Source organism: Uloborus diversus, chromosome 6 (assembly GCF_026930045.1).
Source record: "Uloborus diversus isolate 005 chromosome 6, Udiv.v.3.1, whole genome shotgun sequence".
Taxonomy (NCBI): Eukaryota; Metazoa; Arthropoda; class Arachnida; order Araneae; family Uloboridae; genus Uloborus; species Uloborus diversus.
In genome coordinates, this window is record NC_072736.1 from 60,446,655 (window position 1) to 60,468,124 (window position 21,470).

General features: G+C 33.8%; 1 protein-coding gene across 1 annotated transcript in view; it reads left to right on the forward strand.

The window, feature by feature from the left end:
• LOC129224776 (kinesin-like protein KIF19) overlaps positions 1-21,470 on the forward strand; it is a 131,120-nt gene that overhangs the window by 10,635 nt on the left and 99,015 nt on the right. Inside the window, exon 2 of the mRNA XM_054859323.1 lies at positions 17,984-18,064. Within this exon, the coding sequence (XP_054715298.1) occupies positions 17,984-18,064 (81 nt within the window). The remainder of the gene's footprint in view (positions 1-17,983; positions 18,065-21,470) is intronic.

The following is a 21,470-nucleotide window of genomic DNA, read 5'->3' on the forward strand; positions in this document are numbered from 1 at the left end:
ATGAATGATAATAACTTTTGAAAAAATATATAAGAGCTGGGATACTACAATCCATGATCATGTTCTTTCAACATCAAAAACTATCCATTTTATTTTCAACATATAAGCTTTAATAAGCATGTTTTTTTTTTTACTTATTCATATTAATTCTCGTACATAATTATTAATTACTTACAACACATTTCATTACAAGAGTACAAACTTAAATTAGTTAAGTAAAACACACTTGAAATGCACTTAAATTCTGAAATGCATTATTATCACGATTACAAAGTTAAATCCTACGTTCAATTTCGTTATAAAGTTGTAGCTCCTCTGGATAAAGCTCTCTAGTTTCCATTTCACAGGCTTCATAGTTACTTTTTAATTTTACCCACACAAGTAAAGGGTCAATTCGAAACATCGTTTACGCGCTTTGCAGATGACCAGAAATGGAAATGAGAGGCTTGCTAGTCGCAGGCGATGAAATCACGTGGTATTTTCCATTTCTTGCCAAGTCTTTAAATTTGGCGAATTTTCGTAAGATTTCGACAGACTTTGACCCCCCATATCTCAAAAACAAAAGGACGAGGGCACACAATATTTGGGTCAAATTTTTTTCTAAAGATACTCTTTCGAATGCGACCATTTTTAACTTTTTTCATGATTACTGAACTCGTGATGTTTCCTGGTTAGATCTGTTCAAACTTGTTTACATGTTAGCGGTCACGTTGGATAGATTCTTATTTTTTCGTGCAGTATACCTTATAGGAAAGCTTATTTTGTGTTGGTTTAGATTCAGTAGTTGTGTTTTGATGAATAGATATTAGAAAATGCCAGTTTCTTTAAACTTGACCGTTAATTAAAAGTAAAATCCAACTTGGGGTGTGTCTCGGTAAGGCGCATTGTTTTATATGTTGTGTTTCAGACTGAGTGTGAGGATTTATACAACAAAAACGTAAGTTTTTATTTTAGAATTTAAAAAAAAAAAAGCCTCTCACTTCCGAAATTTTTTGTCTTTACAAAATCTTAAGGGTTTCTAGTTTTTAACTTTATATTTACTGCATGCAAATTTATTTTACAAAAAAAAAAAAAAAAGTACAGTTATTTTGTTCTAAAAGTTAATTCTTATCGATGCCAAGAACTATTCACACATATTCTGTAAACGTGTCTCCTTTAGGTACTTAATTTATGAAAATAAGTTGACTCTACGATTTTATAAAATTATGAAGTTGTTATTTTATGTAAAACTAGCAAAAATACCCGGCGTTGCCTGGGTCAGTAATAATTAGGAGAAAAAATCGTTACTTGCTTTTGTTTTGAGTGAAAGAATTTAAAACACATCTTTTTGACGTGATTAAAAATCGAGTTTCCTCCTTACCCATAAAAGTAAAATAGCAATAAGTATAAAGAACAAAATAGTATTCATTTAGAAACGAAAGCTCTATATTTAAGCATATACAAATTTCCAAAACATGAAATTATTCTTCTTACGTTTAAAAAGATTAATCTGTTGATACATTTTTTTTAACATGGAGTCTAAAACCTTCTCTGTATTGCTATTGAAATTGCTCGTAATCCCCTTATACTTGCTTTAGTTATTTTGGGAAATTTCAATCATTGTGGGCTCTTGGTGTGATTTTACCGAATTTGCGGGAATCGTTTTGGGATACCTTCGATGATGCTCCCTCCTTCTTTCCTTACTTTTTGTAAAACGATATGATATTAATTTTCGTTACAAAGATATTATCGCCAGGTGCTGAGATACTTTTGGTCCCCATAAAATGGCGCTAAAGAGTTTCATCCGAAATGTTTCCAAAATAAGTAGTAAAATTTGGCGATTGTTTGAAATTGTGCAAAAAGGAATATTAATGAAAGTTTTTGTGCTGTTTATGGATTTGCCTAATATAGTTGCTGGATTATTTAACACAGAAAGTTTTTTAAAGATTCTTTGATTGGCGATATTTTGTTTACATGGTGAAAGCTGAGAAACATTATGACGTTGTCTTCGATTTCAAAAACAGCGACGTTGAAAAAAACTGCCAAATGCATCAGCTACGGAAATCTTTCTGCAAAAATTTTGGCGATCTGCTGGTTAATTGAATAATGAGTAAGTGTTCAATCAGCATAAATAATAATAGAAACCATTAATTACACTAAAGTTTCGTTTCAATGGAAACTGATCAGCCAAATTATATATTATTTGCCAATCTTGTGCAAAAATCTTACTTCAAGATTTGACTTGAGAAAAGCCTTGAACAGTCGCGAAAAGCAAAGATAGTCAACAATACAACAATTGTCGCTATCGACAGGGAGTTGAGATGATACACTAAATACTGTATTGAGTTTAGGAAAGCCTTCGAACATGGAACTAAAAAGCTCATAACTCGTTTTTTATTCTACTTAGAAATTTCGAATAGGCGCCATCTTCAGCAGAAAAATCAGAGCTTTCGATGGACATATAATGTAAATATGTGCAAGTATTTTTTCATCCCTATATTAGAGAATTTATACGAAAATTGTATTTTATTGCTCCCCTATGGGGGTTTTGCTCCCCATAACGGGACGAAAACTACCCTATGTGTTATTCTGATGCATAAGCTATATTATTGTAAAGTTTCATCGAAATCCGTTCAGTAGTTTTTGCGTGAAAGAGTAACAAACATCCATCCATACATCCATACAGACAAACTTTCGCATATATAATAGTAGTAAGATATAGTAGGTATTTTGAAAGCATTTTTGGATAGCAATTTAATGTATGGTATTTTTGTACCGTTTATGTTTGGGATGGGGTTCTGTCGAGACATTTTTACTTTTCATACATCAAAATTTGAATATTTTTTTTTTTTTTTTTGGCTGAAATAGTATATTTTGGGGATGTTTTCTGCTTTAAATATCGCATATTGAATCGTTTTGCTCTTTTTTAGCCGAGTATGAGAATTGTTTTTGTTCGATGAAATGCATGTTGGAAAATAGCTTTTATTTCATTGGTGAGCTGTGATAGTAATTTGTTAATTTAAGCATTTTAAATACCAACTAATAATTTTCCTTTGTGTACAAAAACTTTCTAGTTTCTGGAATTTTTGAAGCAAATATTCGCGATATTTTTTGCTGTAGTTTTATGGGTTTTTTTATATATATTGTGTTCTGAAGTGCTTTGATCATGTTTTTTATCTGAATTTTTCCTGTTGGCGCTAAAAAAGAATCGCTAAGAACGATGTATGACACATGTTGTCATAGTCGTTTTCTTGGCGACGCTTTCTTGGCGCCAACTAGAAAAAGTCTCCAAGGGTGGGGTATATGATATTAGTTCCCTCTGTATAACTATTGCAATCGTTTGCAGGTGCATTTTTCTCGGACTCTCGTTTTCTCAGGGAAAAAGGTTTTAGTTCTTTATTGAATGCGTTTCGAAAATTCACTAGTTTTCCGGACGTTATACGGTGGTGGTCAGAATTTTAAAGACAGAAGAAAATTGCACAGATAAAAATTAATTCAGAAATAATTCAGTGAAATTTATACACAAAATGTCTTTTTATGCTAAAAATCATTATGTAAGGCAGAACATTTGAAAATACAGAATTTAAATGTTTTTCCGTGATTAATATTAAAAAAAAGTCATTGTTTAAACTGGACAAAGTTATAAAGAAATCGAGCGTTTTGTCCTGAAAAACCATAGCAATAAATAATATCCTCCTTTTTACTTCCTTTTACAAAAAAGGAAGTATTGTATTCGCGAAAAAAATTTCACTCAAAAATCGACTTAATTTCCATTTTGCTCACCCCCGAATGAATGTTGAGTTTTGTTTTCAACTCGACCACACGTTAATAAGTGTCTAAGAACGTACAGACACGCGAAATAATCATTTTAACGATTTCCGAGTTAACTACAACGAGTTTTCTCGAGACGTCTGAATGTACGTATGTATGTGCGTATGTATGTCGCATAACTCAAGAACGGAATGTCCTAGAAAGTTGAAATTTGTTACATAGACTCCTAGTAGGATCTAATTGTGCACCTTCCCTTTTGGTTGCATTCGGATGTTTTTAAAGGGATCTTTTGCTCCTTTTTGGGGGCAAATCATTGTTAATTTTGATGTAAACTCAGGTGATGTTATAATTTGGCGGACACTAGGCGATATATCGCCAGTCTTTTGGTCGCCAAGTTGGCGACAAATTTGGTGATTTTTTTTTTTATTTTTAAGTCTGGTTTCAATTTGGCTACTGTTGGTGATATTTAGAGAGTAAACTATTGAATCACATTAAAACTGCCAATAATGACAAAATGACATTAAATTGGAGTAAAAGGAAGTCATGTGATGCACACATCAGCTCGTTTTCAGTCATTTTTATCAGTCTTGGTGTCATGAAAGTTGAACTTTCTTGCACATTTCTGTATTGGCTTTTTCGACGGAGAAAATGAGCTTTTGCTTGTTTCGATATTGAATACCATTTGTTCATGCTTCGGGTGCCAGAATGCCTTACAAAGTTTCCATTAAGCTTAGATCGAGCTTTTTATCCCACCAGTACAATTATTTCACAAAATAAGCATGAAGCAATGATTTTGAGATTTGAGAAACACGTCATTATGCATTATCCTGCTGTAACAAATTGTTTAAACTGATAATTAACGGTGCTTTTGGTTAAAATATATTGTTTAGTACATTAATATTATTCTCAGAATTCATTCTGCTCTCCACAAAAATATTGGTAGTTTCCGTCCGTTGCGAAACTTTCTCAGACCATTAATGAGCCGCCTCCAGTAGTACGCTTTGAGATTTTTTTGCTTCACGGAGATGGCACCAGACGTAGCAAAAACCATCTAGTTTATTCTAATTAAACTTTTTCTCATCAGAAAAGATTGCGACCCCACTTTTTACCCATAACAAAGCATTTTTGTTACGCTCAACCCTTCGGTCTCTTTTGAACTTTTTAAGAGTCTGTCGTGACATTGATTTCACATCATGAAACCTTTTCTCTTTTTGGAAAACATGTTGAATAGTTCCAGAACTGCATCTTAACTTAAATTCCCATCTAATATCTTTTAAAGATTGTTTTTCAGAGCAAGCTCGTCTTATTGTGTTTCACACGTACAGAAACAGAAGATTTCCTACCTGTTCGCCTTTGTGGTCCTTATTTGACGGAATTTCACATTTGTTGCTATTTTCTTCCTGTGTGTTGTGAAGTTTTTCAAGACACCACTTTTCTTTTCTCAAGCTTTTAAAGTTTAGTACATAGCGGCATGAGTTTAAAAATGGAATGGGACACCCCCAATCGCTTACTAAGCATTTATATCGTTATGTAGTACAGTGTGCAGAACAAAAAACTATCAAATTTTGGATTTTAGAATGCACAATTCTAATTGTCCTTATAATTTTGTCCATGCAACAGAGATATCTAAATTCAAACTTCTTTCTATGAATAGGAAATTCCTACGTATTTCCAATAAAAGTAATAAAAAAAAAGTTTCTTCTACCATTGGTTTCCAGTCATAAAATTTGCATAACTTTCCAACCAAATGCAGCCAAGATTTGGGGATTTTTCTTTTGTCCTTATAATTTGACCACCACTGTATTCCTTCATGTGTACTCCAGTCAAATCATAAACCAAAAGAACATTATGTTTCGAGGAATGGAATTCGAATCATTCAACTATAACTTACAATTTCTACTTTGTATTTGAAATTACTGAACATTTTCGAACTTGCAAAAGTTTGAACAGTTAACGCATACTCGGATTTTCCTTTTCATCAATTCTTAAAAATCAATATTTTATTTTACTGCCAATCCTTTTAGCCGTCATGCTTTCACACTAAACGGATTCAACAAGTTTTTAGAAATTTTTCACACGTGGCTTCATTGACAGAGCAACTGTAGTGAAAAAAAAGCATCTCAAAACAGATTTCATTCATGTACATTCAGTCAAATAAATGTTGTAGGGTGAGAGTTGAACATCCCATGTGAGGATGAAGAGTTTTGATTGATCAATGTAAAATAATTCAGAGATGAGAAAGATCAGAAGTAAAATTCGCTGAACATGTTACCCCAACCACATTGCATAGGCCTGTCATTTCAAATATTTTCGGGGGAAATATTTCAAGGGGTATGTACCCAATGCATATTGTATCGAAAAACAACAAAAACAAGGCCTACATGAGAGAAGTGTACAGCTGGATACCACTCAGAGTCTACCTACAAATTGCAACCTTCTGCAGCGTACCGCTTTTAAGTTATGCGAGATACATACATATGTACATACGTACGTACATAGATACAAACATACGCATACACAAACGTCGCGAGAAAAATCGTGCTAATTAACTTGGGGATGGTCAAAATGAATATTTCGACTTTCCATACGTTCTTAGGTGCACGTGGCTTCCAAAAGTGTTCGTACACCTACGACTTTCAATGAAATAGGAACCTTGTCCGTTGGTTAGAATTAATATTTTAGAATAAGGCATTTAATTATAAGATTTATGATCAATTTTCAACAAAACTACATGAGATTTTTTTTAGAAATATTAAAACTTAATTTTTTAAAAATCGAAAACCAAAACGTGCTGTAAATTTTATGTCACAAAAGTCTTCATACACTTTTAAAAATATCTATATATTATTGAATAATCTCACTTTTTATTAAATTATTATCTAGTAGAATCTCATGCGATATCAAAAACTTCTCCTAAACGTCTGGGAATAGATTTCATTCTTTTTTCTTTCTTTTTTTTGCGTAATTTCTGAGTAAGTGTACAATCACACTCCGAGTCTTACTGCTTCTAGCTCTATTTTAGTTTCAAAGCCGTATTTTCGTAATCTTGCCTCCAGATATCTCTAAATATGTTACATTAAGTTCAAATCTGGAGATTGAAGGTTAAAAGTTTAGAAAATACGAATTTTCTAAACTTCAGGACAATTTGTGAGGCACTAGATGCAAACGTTGAAAACCGTGTGCTTCTTATCGTTATCTTGATAAAAAAACAAAGTTGTTTCCCATAACCAATTTATGGCTAATAGTTTAAAATTAATTTTTAAAATATTTAAATGAACAGCACTATTCATTATTTCATCAAAAAATTCCAAACTACCAAGTCTTGATGCTGATATGCACCCTCACACAAAAACACCTTCACCGTCCTGATTAACTGGTTCAACTAAGTTCTTAAGATTAAGTTCCTAATTTCTTCTTCTGTTTACAATTATACAGCAATTTAACCAAAAGCGTTGAATTCATTTTTATCTGTAAGTAAGACGTATTTCTAAAACGTTTTGAGCTTATTTATCATTGATTTTTCGACGAAAAGCGCAAGCTTTCCGTTTTTCACACGGCCAAGAAAATTACTGCGGGAGCGGTCCCATTTAATACAGCTAACCAGACAACTTGGTGAACAAGTTTAGCTGAAAATTAAATGTAAAAATTTTCATTTAACTCTACAGAAACTTTTACAGCACTCAAATGTGTATTTTTCATAAATTTTTTAAATGTGAATCTCCGATCACGCTTTGTCAACTTTGTCGGTTGACCTTTTCTTACCTTGTTTTCGGTCCAATTATTTTCTTTAAAACAATTTGTCAAGCACTTTACTACAGAATGGAATAAATTAATTTAGAGACATTTCAAACCAATTTACCTCTACTATGAGGAAAAAATTCAAATTTCAAATAATGTTTGCGGTTTTTTACGAATACCAGCCATTTCAAAGTAATAAGCACAATATTAAGGAATAAATTAACATAAAATTAAAGTCAAATGACTTTTAAGGGTCAACACAATGCAAAAATATTAAATAAACGACATATGATAATTTTAATGAATTTATTCGAAAATATTTGAATGTACGATGACTTTTGTGGCGTATTATTTCTGTCTCTTCGTTTTTTGACCCATTTCAAAAAGAAGATCCGTCAATATTTTGAAAAAAACTACAGAGTTTTGTTTAGAATGACATAGGAATGATGTAAAAATATTGGACTTCATATTCGAATTCAATTTCGCGGTTTTGGTTTTACTAAAAAATTTCAAAGTGTACGAACACTTTTGGGACCCACTGCACATGCACTTGTGGGAGGGCCGAGAAAACAACTCAAAATTCATTGGGGGTTGAGTAAAATACAAATGTAGGCCGAAATTCGAGAGAACATTTTTTCGTAATTACAACGCTCTCTTTACCATGTGAAAGAAAGTAAAAAGAAAAACAGTAAAAGTATTAGCAAAAATTCTGTGAAATCCAGGCCCGGATCTATAAATTTTGGACCCCTTGCAACAAAATCGGTAGGAACCCTCCCCAGAGGCCAGCACTGCATATTTGCAACGTTAATAAGTCTTAGTGCAAGTTTTTTTTTTTTTTTTCAATTTCTTGGGCCATTGGGCCCTTTCCCTCTGCGGGGTATGTAGGTGCGTAGATCCGGACCTGGTGAAATCTTCTGTTCTAAACTTAAAAGTGAACCACTAAACTCGCCTCGCACACAATATAAAACGGCTGAACGAAGCAGTTTCCTAAGCTCTAAGTATTCCACTAACTGAGCCAAGGAAACTCTTATGTGATTGCATTGATTTTCTTTCCTCCAGATTATGGCATATTAGATTTAAGAGTCTTTGTCCTCAGTTAATTTTGACTTTCAGAGCAGGTATCGGTTTGCTCTGGAAAGAAATTGATTGTCTTTGCAGCGCGTCCCTCCGTGCGTGTCCGTTTTCTTCTTGTCAAGTGGCCAGTTCGTCGTCTTTCGCTCGTCCCTTCATGGTCAAAGCCGCCCTGTTAATAAATTCATTTGGTAGAGGGGAGGGATCGATCGGCCAATGGCCGGCACAGTTCACTGCAGGTTTAGGAGTAGAGTCCTCTCAAATTGATACAGGTGCGAGCCTTAAGCTTGCTTGAATTGATTCACATCTCACAAAAATCTTGCCAAATTTTAGTCGCTAAACTGAGTTGCGCCATTTTTGAGCTTTCCCCGTAGAAAATTTTTCGGAAACAAGAAACGGTGACGGTTCGAGTGTGGCGCTATGGAGTGGAAGTGATTGCTGTAAGATTGTGATTGCCAAACATTTGAAGCATAAAAGTATATTTTGTCTCAAAATATGCATAATGTCTTTGAAAAAAAAAATGTTCCTTTACTCGGTAAAAGGAAGTAAAAACGAGCTGATGGGTGGGTGCATCACATGACTTACTTTTTGCATCAATTTTATCATAATAGTATCTTGGAGTAAGCAAGGAAACACTTTAAATATTTTCACCCCCAGTTCATAACGAACCGATGCAAAAACGCGTTTTACAGAGAATAATTTTTCCAATATCGACAATTTTAACGTGATTCAATGGATAACTCTCTAAATATCGCCAATAGCGCTAAATTGGAACCGAATTCTGAAATTAATTTTTCAGTTATATTTGACTCCTATTTGGCGTCAAAACGGCGACCAAAGGCTTGGCGCTATGAGCCAAATGTTCGCCAAATTAAACATCACTTGAGTTTGCATTCATATTATCACTGATTTTCCCCTGAAAGGATGCAAAAGACCCCTTTTGAAACATAAGAATACAACCAAAAGAGAAGGTGCACAACTAGAACCCACTAGGTGTCTACTTACCAAATTTCAACTTTCTACGACATACTGTTTTTGAGTTATGCAAGATACGTACATACATATATCATACATATGCACTTGCACATACCAACGTCACGAGAACACTCGTAGTAATTCAATCGGAGGTGGTCAAAATGAATATTTCGGACGTCCATACGTTCTCAGGCATACATATTAGGGTGGGCCGAAAAAAATCGAAATTCTTCAGAGTACTTAGCCTTAGTGCTGCATATTTGTGACTCCCTAACACTAATTACAGTGAAAAATTTCGTGACTCTGAGTTAATGTATTCTGCTCTGGCAAGAGACTTGAATTTTTGAGATTTTTAGAAGAAGATCAAATAAAGAGAAAAAAGACAAAATATTTTAAATTCTGCAGAACTTTAAATTTTATTGTAGGAATTTCGTACCTTCCTCTCACAAAGTACTGCGCAAAATTTCAAGCCTGTGAGTTAGTTATTTCTGCTCTGGCAAGGAGCCTGATTTTTGAGAATTTTATAAAAATTCCTTAAATACGAGTGACGCATTACAAGGTACTAGTGCAAACATAATACGCTGCAATACTTCACATCTTTTAATCAGTCAATGATATCAGACCACTCCTTGAACAAAGTCCGTCATTTAGAGGGATTTGGGAGGAGGGGTAAATGCCCCCTTACATTAAAAAGCTAATGTTTTTACATATAAGAGGGGTTCGTTTTATGATTTTCCGCTAAAGTTTAATTGAGTTCACGTCTTTAACCCCCCACCGCACAGGAAAAATTCGATGTAACTGGAATTTTGTAAGTTCATAACACAAATTATTATGTGAAGTTTCTTATCTCTGAATTAATTCTCTCTGCTCTGGCATGTGGTCTAAACTTCAATGGACGACAACATCCTTTTTTCCGTGTGTGACTGTTGAAGTGGTTAGAGATTCAAAATTTATAAGGTTTTTAATCAAAATCTAATTTATGTAAAAACATGATTTAAAATCAAAATTTTTATACTATTGCAAAAACTCTCTGGAAAATATGCAAAAAATTAGAACTGCATTTAGGATCTAGATTTCTATTCATTGAGGAAAAAATTATAAAATTATTTATACATGTAAAGCTTGTTAACTGCACGTTATTAAAACTACAAAATGTACCTTTTCGGGGAACTGACGGGATTAATTTTATTGAAACATTTTTGGCCAGTATCTTGATGCACGAATGAATTCCCACGCATGCTTTGCTCTTTCTCTAATAGTATTGGTTGGCTTTTATTGTAAACCAGGATGGAGTATACACATTTAAAAATAAACTTGACCAAGATTTGAATCTCCCCGTTGCCAGTTTTATGTTTGAAGTGTTTAACCTCAAGATTCTATTAGCTGTTTTCGGTCAACGAGACATATTTAGCGCACCCAGTTGGCGATTAATAAGATCAGGAGAGCATACACCTTATTCCACGGCAGGTGATACGAGTATTAAAATGAATATTGTTGTTGTTTACTTAGCATTGTCTGTCAACTTGCATTCTACTGGTTTAAAACTAACTATGCGCAGGGACCGATTTACACACCTGGGTGCCCCGGGCACTGACAAATATGGTGCCCCCTCCACACACAAAAAAATTATGATGGTAAGTGTTGGATATTATTTTGATGGAAAACTTTAAAATATCGATTTCATACGAAATAAGTTAATAATTAAGATGTTTTGCAAAGAAATCATCTTAATATATATAAATCAATGTCCTGAGATAACATATATATATATATATATATATATATATATATATATATATATATATATATATATATATATATATATATATATATATATATATATATATATATATATATATATATATATATATATATATATATATATATATATATCAACACACAGCCAATACTGCTGAAGCCTCGGACTTGAAATTTGGCAGGCATGTCCACATGATTATGAAAGTATCCACTAAGAAAGGATTTTTCGAACTATCAATTAGCTTTGGAGAAATTAATTAAAACCCCTTAATTTCTGTGAAATTAAAACCTGTCATTGAAATTCAAATCTCTTATTTTTGGAGGTTTTCCTCCATTCAAATCATTATTCAGTACTTCTTCTCAACTTTTGTGCTCGATAGTGAATTTTAAATTTGATATTGTTTTTGTTTCTCACGTGATTCTCGAGGCTTTTCAATAAATTATTTGGCTTTTCAAGTCAAATAATAATGTTTCTGTCTTTTGCTTTCATTTTTTTCAAATCTAGAAACGAAGTTTTTAAGAACATCATCACAGGTGGACTACCCTTTTGAATTTATAAGAGTGCAGTTTCCTGTAAAAGTTTGCTTTGCAATAACCGTTAATTAGTCACAAGGACAGACATTAAAAGTAGCAGGGATCGATTTAAGAGAGGACTTTTTTTCTCACGACCAATTTTATGTAGCTTGCTCGAAAGTCAGTTCATCAAGCAGCTTAATAATTTTAGCACCAGGAAAAAAAACTAAATATGTTGTATACGAAGAAGTTCTTGCTTAAACATAGGTATAACAATAAAATGTGGATGGCCTGTGTTTGCAAAGATAATCAATACTTTAAAAGGATCTTTAATAACACTTAAAGATCGGTTAAGGACAAGGGCATATATATAAGGAGTCCAGGGGCCACGGGATCCTCCCAAAACTAGAAAAAATTATAGGTAATAAGTAATTATTATAGGGGATTTTCGAAACTAGGTGCACCAAGCACTGTTAACCCTGCTAATTCCATTACCCGAGCAATGCCAGGTACGGGAATGCTAGTTTAATATAAATCTAAGATAAATTTATGATTTTCATGTTAAATTTTTTTTTACAGTTGCAGATGGAAAAACTATGATACAAATGGTAAAGGTAAATCATAATGTGGTTTACTGTGCATCAATGATTCTTTATATATTTTCTCCTTTGATTTCTTGTAGTAAATTCATCTATAATTTTCTCATAATCAAGTTTTAGATCAAACTTCTTTCTATTGATAATAGAGCTAATAAAGCTAATTTACCATCAGAAATGAGAGTACTCAATGGACACTTAATTCTCTTCAATAACGAAAATGATAGACAGTTCTCCACAACAATTGGCTAATATGCTTTCATTTAACTAAAAAAAAGTCAAATGACAATTTTTTTGTTCCCTTTAGTTATAGGCCCCGAACACTGGTCCCTAAAAAAAAATTGATGACAGAAATTTGGTGCCTCCTTTCCTTTGGTGCCCCTGGCCCGGGCCCCGAACGCCCTGCCGTAAATCAGTCCCTGACTATGCGACGCTTTTCAGAGTCGCAGCCTTTTTGGCTTTTCCAATTTTACCGGAGTAAGATTTAGTGCATAATGTTCTACCATCAACAAACTGGAAGGGATGCGGCAATGGGGGGTTCGTTAAATGTTCGTTTTCTGCACTACTTGTGGTTGGAACATAATTGCTGTTATGAGAAATCTTTAGTTATATATATTTTTAACGCAGAACAATTGTTTCTTACAAAATTAGAACCATTTCTCTAAAACTATATAATCAAGTATTAAATGTCAGAGCTGGAAAGTGCAAATGAAGACGTTCAAATAATTTAATTGATAGAGTCTTTGTAAATAATCAAATATATCTTTGAAGCCCTTTGAGAAGTGCTTCGATTTTATTTCTTATCAAGTGTATTTCTTATCAAACTATCAATTGGACGAATGGCTAGGATGTTACTTTCTCCGTTACCTATTTTCTAAACCATTCTTTTGCCGTTTCTTTTAAAGCATTTTACGCATTTTTTACTCTTGATTGTTTTACGTTTAATTCAGTGTTGTGTTTGTCGGTGGGTTGGGGGGGGGGATCAAACGTTAAAAACTAACTGTACCGAAAGCTAATTTGAGCAAGTGACAATGTGTTTTCTTTTCTTCTCTTTCGTTGTTCTTCTCTGTCGATTGATGTCATTGATTTTTTGAACCACAAGGAATCTTCATTTCGATTTATCTTAATTTACAAAAAGAATATATAACTTAAAAAAATAAAAAATCCTTTCCTTTCTGTTTCGGCGAAAAGACACACGTATTTAGCAAATAGCCTGTTTTGTCTCCAAAAAAGTATCCGAACTTCAAAAGAGGGACCTCATATTTGAAATAGCTTAGGGCCTCGTTAGATCTAGATCCAGCCCTGTACTAGAACGCATTTATTTTTTGAAACTATTATATTTCATTCGATAAATATTGAATATTTATTATTGACTTGGTCATATTTTTAAAAGTTAATAAAACTTCCTTTTAAAACGTTTACAAAAATGTAGAGTAAAACATATTCTCTTTCTATTAACATTTGAAAAGAAAAAAGGTTCCCGATTCCTGGGAGTGGTAACTACCCTCATTACTCCTCCCGTAAAACCGTCGCTGTTATTAGAACTAGTTAAGAAATAATGAGAGCGAATTTATTGCTCACGGCATACACTGAGGAAAATTTTTTTATAAGCTGCGTTTTTCAAAATGAATCTTCATTAATTGTTATTCGCGTGACCCAACGTATCTTCGACTCTCGGATCCTGTGGCGATATCGTTCTCTGAATCGATTATTTCATTCCACTAATAAGTAACGTTTATTCAAATCGTTATTGGGATGGTAGTGCTTATTATTTTTCACTTTGTTTAGACACCACAGAATCTAGTGCGTGTTTTTTTTATGTACTAATGGGTACCCGCACGGCTTTGCCCGTAACAGAATATTAAAAGGTCATTTGGTTCGTCTGTATATTTACAAATAATGGATGATGAATTTCTTGCCAATTTGCTCTGTTCATTTGCTCGCCCACGTTATGGCAATTTGCTCGTCCACGTTATGATAATTTGCTAGTTCACGTTATGGTAATTTGTTCGTCCACGTTATGATAATTCGCTCGGTGAAATGTTCTTAAAATTGGAATAAAAAAAGAACAAAATCGAATTTTTGAAAAATCACTTCGATGTGCTCACGCCAATGTTACGAACTAATTGTGAGCCAAATTTCACGAAAATCGGCCCAACGGTCTACGTGCTGTTGCTGTGCGCGTAAGAGACAGAGATCCAGATATCCAGAGATACAGAGTAAAGAATAGAAAAAGAACAAAATCGAATTTTTGAAAAATCGCTTCGAGGTGCTCACCCCTATGCTACGATTTATTTGTGTGCCAAATTTCATGAAAATCGGCCCAACGGTCTTGGTGCTGTTACTCTGCGCGTAACAGAGATACAGAGCTTCAGCTTTATTATTAGTAAAGACTATAAGGTTGTTAATTTAGTGTACAATTGTCAATATTAATCGAAGATGCCGTTGAACCCTCTACTACACAAATTATTATTTCTTGCAGAAAAAAATCGATATGCACAGAATATTAAAGAATAATGTATTTAGCACATACAACGTAGATTTGTTTTTAAATTGTTTTATATTTTCAACATAAATTTGTGGTTATGTGACTGAAATATTAACTCGTGTCAGGACCAACTACCTACAGTCTAATCACCGATGACAGTCTGACCACCGAGCAAACATCCGGTTTATAGGGTTTATAGGCGGAAACGGCCGCATCTATTTAGCTTACGGGGGTAATAGTTTGTTCGTTATGGACATGCGCTTTTGCCCTTTAATTATCCAGACCCAATTTTGTAAAACTGACAATTTGTCCAGGGCAATAACTTTTCAAATCTAAATTATATTCGATCTGTATTCTCACTACAAAAATTAATTGATCAATTTTTGTACAGCAGAATTTTGAGCTTAGCATTTTGCTTTTACATTTGTGGACGAAATAAAAGCATTTTATCTTATTCTTTTTGTTTCCATATAAACTCTTTTGTTTCTCCTCATTTTCAACTTAGAGAATGCAATAAATTAGTAAGGCCCTAGCGACAGTAGTAAACACGTGCATCAAAATCCCATCGCTATTTTCCCTTCTCCCCTGCAAGATTCACTCAGATGGAATCGTCCCAACTTGGCCGCTTGTCAAATACCACGTCTTGGTCAGAGTGGTCAGACTAAATGTAAAGAAACCATATTGAACCACCAAAGTCGCACTGGTCAACAAAAGGATGACGCTCATAAGGAAATAAAAGAAGAAAGTTTGACCTGACCTCCGTGTCACGGTGGAAAAAAGAGGGTTAAGTTGCACGTTTTACTTACAATTTTGAAAGTGGTATTATTAACCCTTAACTGGTGAGCTGTCTTACACTCCAGAAAAATCGGATTTGAGTATTTGTAATGCAATTTTTAATTTGTAAGTAAAACGTGTTGTAAGTTCAGATCCTTGGTAGGCTTTTATTGATACTTTTTCCTATATTATGCTGCATAGCTGCACCTACTAGGTTATTACAACTATCTCGTGGCCCAAAGTAGAGAAGAGGTTCTGTTACCATTAGTGCTGGTTATCTCCAAGCTTTTAAGTTTAATGCTTAATCCTTTTGCTTCTTTTGTGGGATCGCCATAACTTTTTCAATATTTTCTCAAACATCATAAGTTAGGTTTCAGTTTAGAGATTCTCCCCTCCCTTTCATCGTAAAAAAAGCAAACAGTTCACATTTTACTACTCAAAAAAATATATTTTTAAAAAAAGACAGAAAAATGATGACCGCTACCGCTAAGAACAGCTGAATAGCTTAGTCGTAACAACGATACGATTTTAACCCAATAGTTCAGGGATTGAGTCCCAGGTGAGATGCTCCGCCTTCGTAGCATATTTTAAAAGAAAGCATTTTGCGTATAGTCGGACCGCAAACATATGAACTTTGTCAATAATTTGAGAAAACGAGTCCATTCCTTAAAATAAGAGGGAAGAAGGAAGAAAGGATGCGTGCTAGATAGCGACATTTTGGCGATATGGAAAGAAATGTAATGTACTCTTAGTACATTTCGTTATGTGATCATTTAGACCTGAAATGTTGTAGCAATAATTACATTGAGTTGACGAAAATGTACAAATGAAAAGCTTTGCATTCTTTATTGCAATCCTACTCTAGCCAATTTTCAATTTAAATTAATTATAAGAGACGTTGTTGTCTCTGACAAATGGCCGCTGAAAGAAGTAAAACCAAGACCTACCTACTTACTTGGAATATGACCTGTCCAATGAGTCAACTGTCTTGACCGTGCAAAATTGAAATGTTGTACCTCTTTGGCTGAGTTCCTAAATCACAACAAGGTGACGTTTCATGCTCTAGAGTCTAGAACCAACACCACATTTGCGAATTCCGTTAATTTTTCTCTGCGTACTGTCGAACCACGGATTGTATGGAAAGGCAAACATCCGGTTTACACACGGAAATGGAAGCATCTATTAGTTTTCAGGGATGTTAGATTTTGCAGATGTATGTTAGCCTCTAAATTAAGCAGAGTCTCATTCAAATGAGCGGAATACGCGCATAAAATTTTTATTTTTCCCCTCATTCAGATGGAGTCTCCTTAACTGGATGTTTGCCAATTCCATACAATCCGTGGTCAAACAGTATCTCCCCTACATGAAGATGGACGTTTCTTAAATAACGTGGAGTCAAGGTTTAACTCTTCTCAAACGGACTTTAACACCTAAGGTGTTAAAATCAATGCAGAGGGAACTATCTTCACTTTTTTAAAATCAAGCACTTGGTGTATTATGCATTTTTAAGTTATCTCAATTTGTTCCTGAGTTATTGAGTCCGGCCATGTTCAAACTGGCGAATATGTTAACGTTTTTAAAAGGTGCTTTTTCATGGTATTTTTAGAGCAGGACTACAAATTTCGAGCGCGAAACCGAGCTCAAGTAGTAATTGCTAGTCGATTCAAGGCATTCGTTTTAACGAGCACCCATTTAGGTGAAAGTTCAAATTGACTCGGACAGCACACGATAGATGGAAGTGCCATCTCATTATTTCGAAATTTAGAACCAAAGCAGAAGCCGAACAACTCCTGGCTCAGCACCCCCAGAAGAATTGGTTCACATGGAGGACTTTAAGAGCACGACATATTTAACGTGCCTCAGTCATCATCAGTGAACACAAGGATTTTCGATCGGCTGGCATCGAACCCAGAACTCTCCTGTTACGAGCCTGGTTTCATACTGAACCTGGCACCATGGCTTCGCCTTCCATTCTAATGGGATTTTAACGACTATATTCCAATCGGACACATTTAAAACTATAATGATCGTCAAATGTGCAGTAACAGTGCTAACTTCACATACACAAATACTTTTTCTGAAGCTAGTTTTTTGACCCCTATCCCAGGAAATGGGATCGTACAACCCTTCATCTATTCGCATTCCTCTTATTAGAGCCAAACCATAAATCTTAATGCTTCTCAGTGAACTTAAAATATCTGAGTCTTCCTATGCTTGATGAACTAATAATTTCGTATTTTATCATTTTCTTAGTACTTCCCAATGTTGACTGTTTAAAAGTAATAACCTTTTTCTTAGCTAATGAGTGGATTCATTTCAGGTAGTGGTTCGTATCCGGCCCCTCTTCCCACATGAACTTGAGAAAGGAGCTTCCAAAATCGTCAGGAAGGTCGACGAAAAGGTAAGTTCCGTAATATCTATACGACATTCATTTAAATGATGTTTATAATCAATGGTTTTCAACCGAATTTCTGATGAGTTAAATTTTTTAGCTCTTTCAGAGTAAAATAGGCATGCTGATTTCAGAACTGCAGTTAGTTTTTACCACGTCAAGTTTTTTTCTCTGTTGGTAATGAGATTCATAAGACCAACTTTCGTGGTAGAGCGCGTATCACAGGAAGCTCTACTGCTCTCCTATTGGCTAATATAAACCTTTTAAAATTAAAAAAACGTGTTTTTTTCCCCTAAATGAATGTTCTTGTTATTTCTGACAAATTTTAATTCCCTTTATTGTCACGACAATATATATATATATATATATATATATATATATATATATATATATATATATATATATATATATATATATATATATATATATATATATATATATATATATATATATATATATATATATAGATATATATATATTAGGGTGGTCCTTATTTTTGAAGTTGCAGATATTTTACGCGACGCCCCCTCAATTTGTTCCATTGTACAAATAAATGATCCATGCAAAATTTTAAGTCAATCCATTAATATTAACACGTGCCCCTAGGGCCCCCTTTTTTGAGTTTCGAAGAAAAAATTGCGGATTTTCTCATTTTTATGTAAAAATATTCCTAGGTTTCATATTTAAAGTAATTTTGAACCTCAGTAGATGTTGCTACTTCCAGACCAACCATTCTCTCTCTTTCATTCTGTAAAATTTTACATATTACATAGGTTACATGTACTCCAATGGCCTTGGGACAGGCATACCGCTATTCGCGCTCGTTTCAAACCAAGCTGTAGAGAAACATTTCTTTCCACAAAGATGGACACAAGGGATTCTAAAGGCCATTAATGAATGGCCTAGGCCATTAATGAATGATTTTTGACAACAACAAATTGCCTCCTTCAGGCTTTGGGGGTGTTGGTTTTGAAAATTTTCCGTGTATATAATAGGTGTGGCAAATAGGGTCACCAGGTTTCCATGTAATAAATATAAGTAATGACAATTATATTTTAATTTGCTGTTCTTTAGTTATATACTTAAATGTTTATGCATTCTTATAATTTAAATTTAGAAAAACCCTCGATTACCCTACCATAAAAATAAACTCTATTTTCCATATCTAAAATATAAATTTGAAAAAATTCCTGATCGGAATAATGTAAAAATCTATACTTTAAACTGTCTTCTATTTCAGTACATAGTCCTTTATTATCGTCAAATTCCTCTTGCAATTGACATCATTTAGAATCCAAAATGGGTATCTATCCTAACCTGTTGAACCTTTTTTCTATATCTGGTTTACCACAACGCAAAAAAGCTTGACAACTATTGAGATCTGCTCGCATTTCATCAATGTTAGACAAATGCCATATTAGGGACAAAGATGCTGCTCATTTATTAACAGCCTATGTAGATGCAGTAAATTTAAATTCAAATGACCTTATGATCAAACCCTACAACGCTTAAGAGAGCAAAAGAAAAACTTCGAGAGGTAAAATCCGATTTCATGAATTTAAATTTACATTTTTTAGTTATTCCCTGGGATACAAAGCTACATCCAGATGTAACTGGAAAAAAACGCCAATAGGCTTACCATGATAGCTTCAGGTTCCAACGTTGAACAGCTACTAAGAATTTCTAAGATATTTCTTCAGTTGTGTATGATATCTTAGATGATTGCTCTTTATTGCTAACTGTTCAAGCTTTAGTGTTTTGTACAGCGGTTTACAATACCGGCCATATAAATTGTGCATGTAATTTTTTAGAGCAAAAGCTCAACGGTGATATATTGCATTTGTATTGCTATCATCATGCACTTGAAATTGTACTGCAGAGTGTCTTTAAAGAAGTTCTTGCCTTTCTTAGTTCAAGACTCGATATTCCATTATTTAAGCGCTTCAAAATTCAAAAAGTACACATACCACTTAAATACTAAAAGAAGAATTTGATGACATATTATTGTTCGTAGAAAGCGGAATTAAGAAATATTATAGAGAATTCTCATAATGTGTAATAATATTCTCCCTCCTACAGGGATATGTTTTCGTCAAACTGGAGCTTATCTGTTAGCCAGATGGGTGGCAAAAGGAATTTATTGTTTGAATATTTATATATTTAGGAAACAATTTAAATTGACTTTACATGAAAAGATTGCCCGTAAATGCTGTTTTACAGTTAAATGTTGTATGAAGATATAGTTTTTCGCAGCAACCCATTCTAGGCCTTTTAAATTAATATAAAGTCTAGTGTCTAAAAAACCTGCAGCGTACAAAATGATGACAAACATGCAGCAGAAGCAGTGATAGAAAAACTCATCAATCACTTATGGTACTTAGGGGATGAACTAGTAGCTTTGTCCGTATTGGATGAAGGAATTAACTTGGAAGATAGGAAAAGAGTACTTCAAAAAATGCTTGCTGAATAGGAAGACGTGTCTGATGACTGTATAAAAAAATTCAGATAACAGTAGATGATTTTGAATACTTTCTTAGTAAAGATATTCCTCTTTGTAGAATCAATCACAAGTCAATAAAACTGTTTGATAAGTGACAAACACCAAAAGATGTTTTCCTATTTGATCCTGATTCATGGCAAAATGAAGGAAGCTATTTAAAGGGAAGAGATATCGTTAAAATGCTGAAAGTTACGAATGATACAACTGAAAAAGGAGCACAATTAATCGAAGAATTTCACAATCAATTTACCGAATATGAGTCACAAAAGCAATTTAGTATTTTACAGACAATCCACTATCGGAAGAGACTACAAGAGATACCAAGACTATCGGAAAAAAATGCACACGATTGAGATACATTGAGAAAAATGTACGATTAAGGTAAGGTTTCTAAAGCACTATTTCATTCTTATTCAATGTAAAATCTTTGGACGATATGAAGTAATTAAAAAGATTAATTTTAGTGCTACCTCGCTGTAAAAAATATTTTGCAAACCTAGGAGAAACGATGTACTGGATCTGAAGTAAAAACTCGAAGATTTGTGGGAAAATTATCAAAAGTGTTAAAGTTCAACGGCCTAGGGGCACGTGTTATTATTGACCGATCGAGTTCAAATTTTGCACCGATTACTTTTTATCATAGTGTCACAAAACTAGGGGGCGTCACTTGTTGAATTCCGAAAAAAAAATTTTCCCATATAAATAAGGACCACCCTAATATATGTATGTATGTATGTATGTATGTATGTATGTATGTATGTATGTATGTATGTATGTATGTATGTATGTATGTATGTATGTATGTATGTATGTATGTATGTATGTATGTATGTATGTATGTATGTATGTATGTATGTATTCGGATTATGTTTTTCGCAATCACGAGTTGCGACAGGACCCTACTCATTGGGAGCT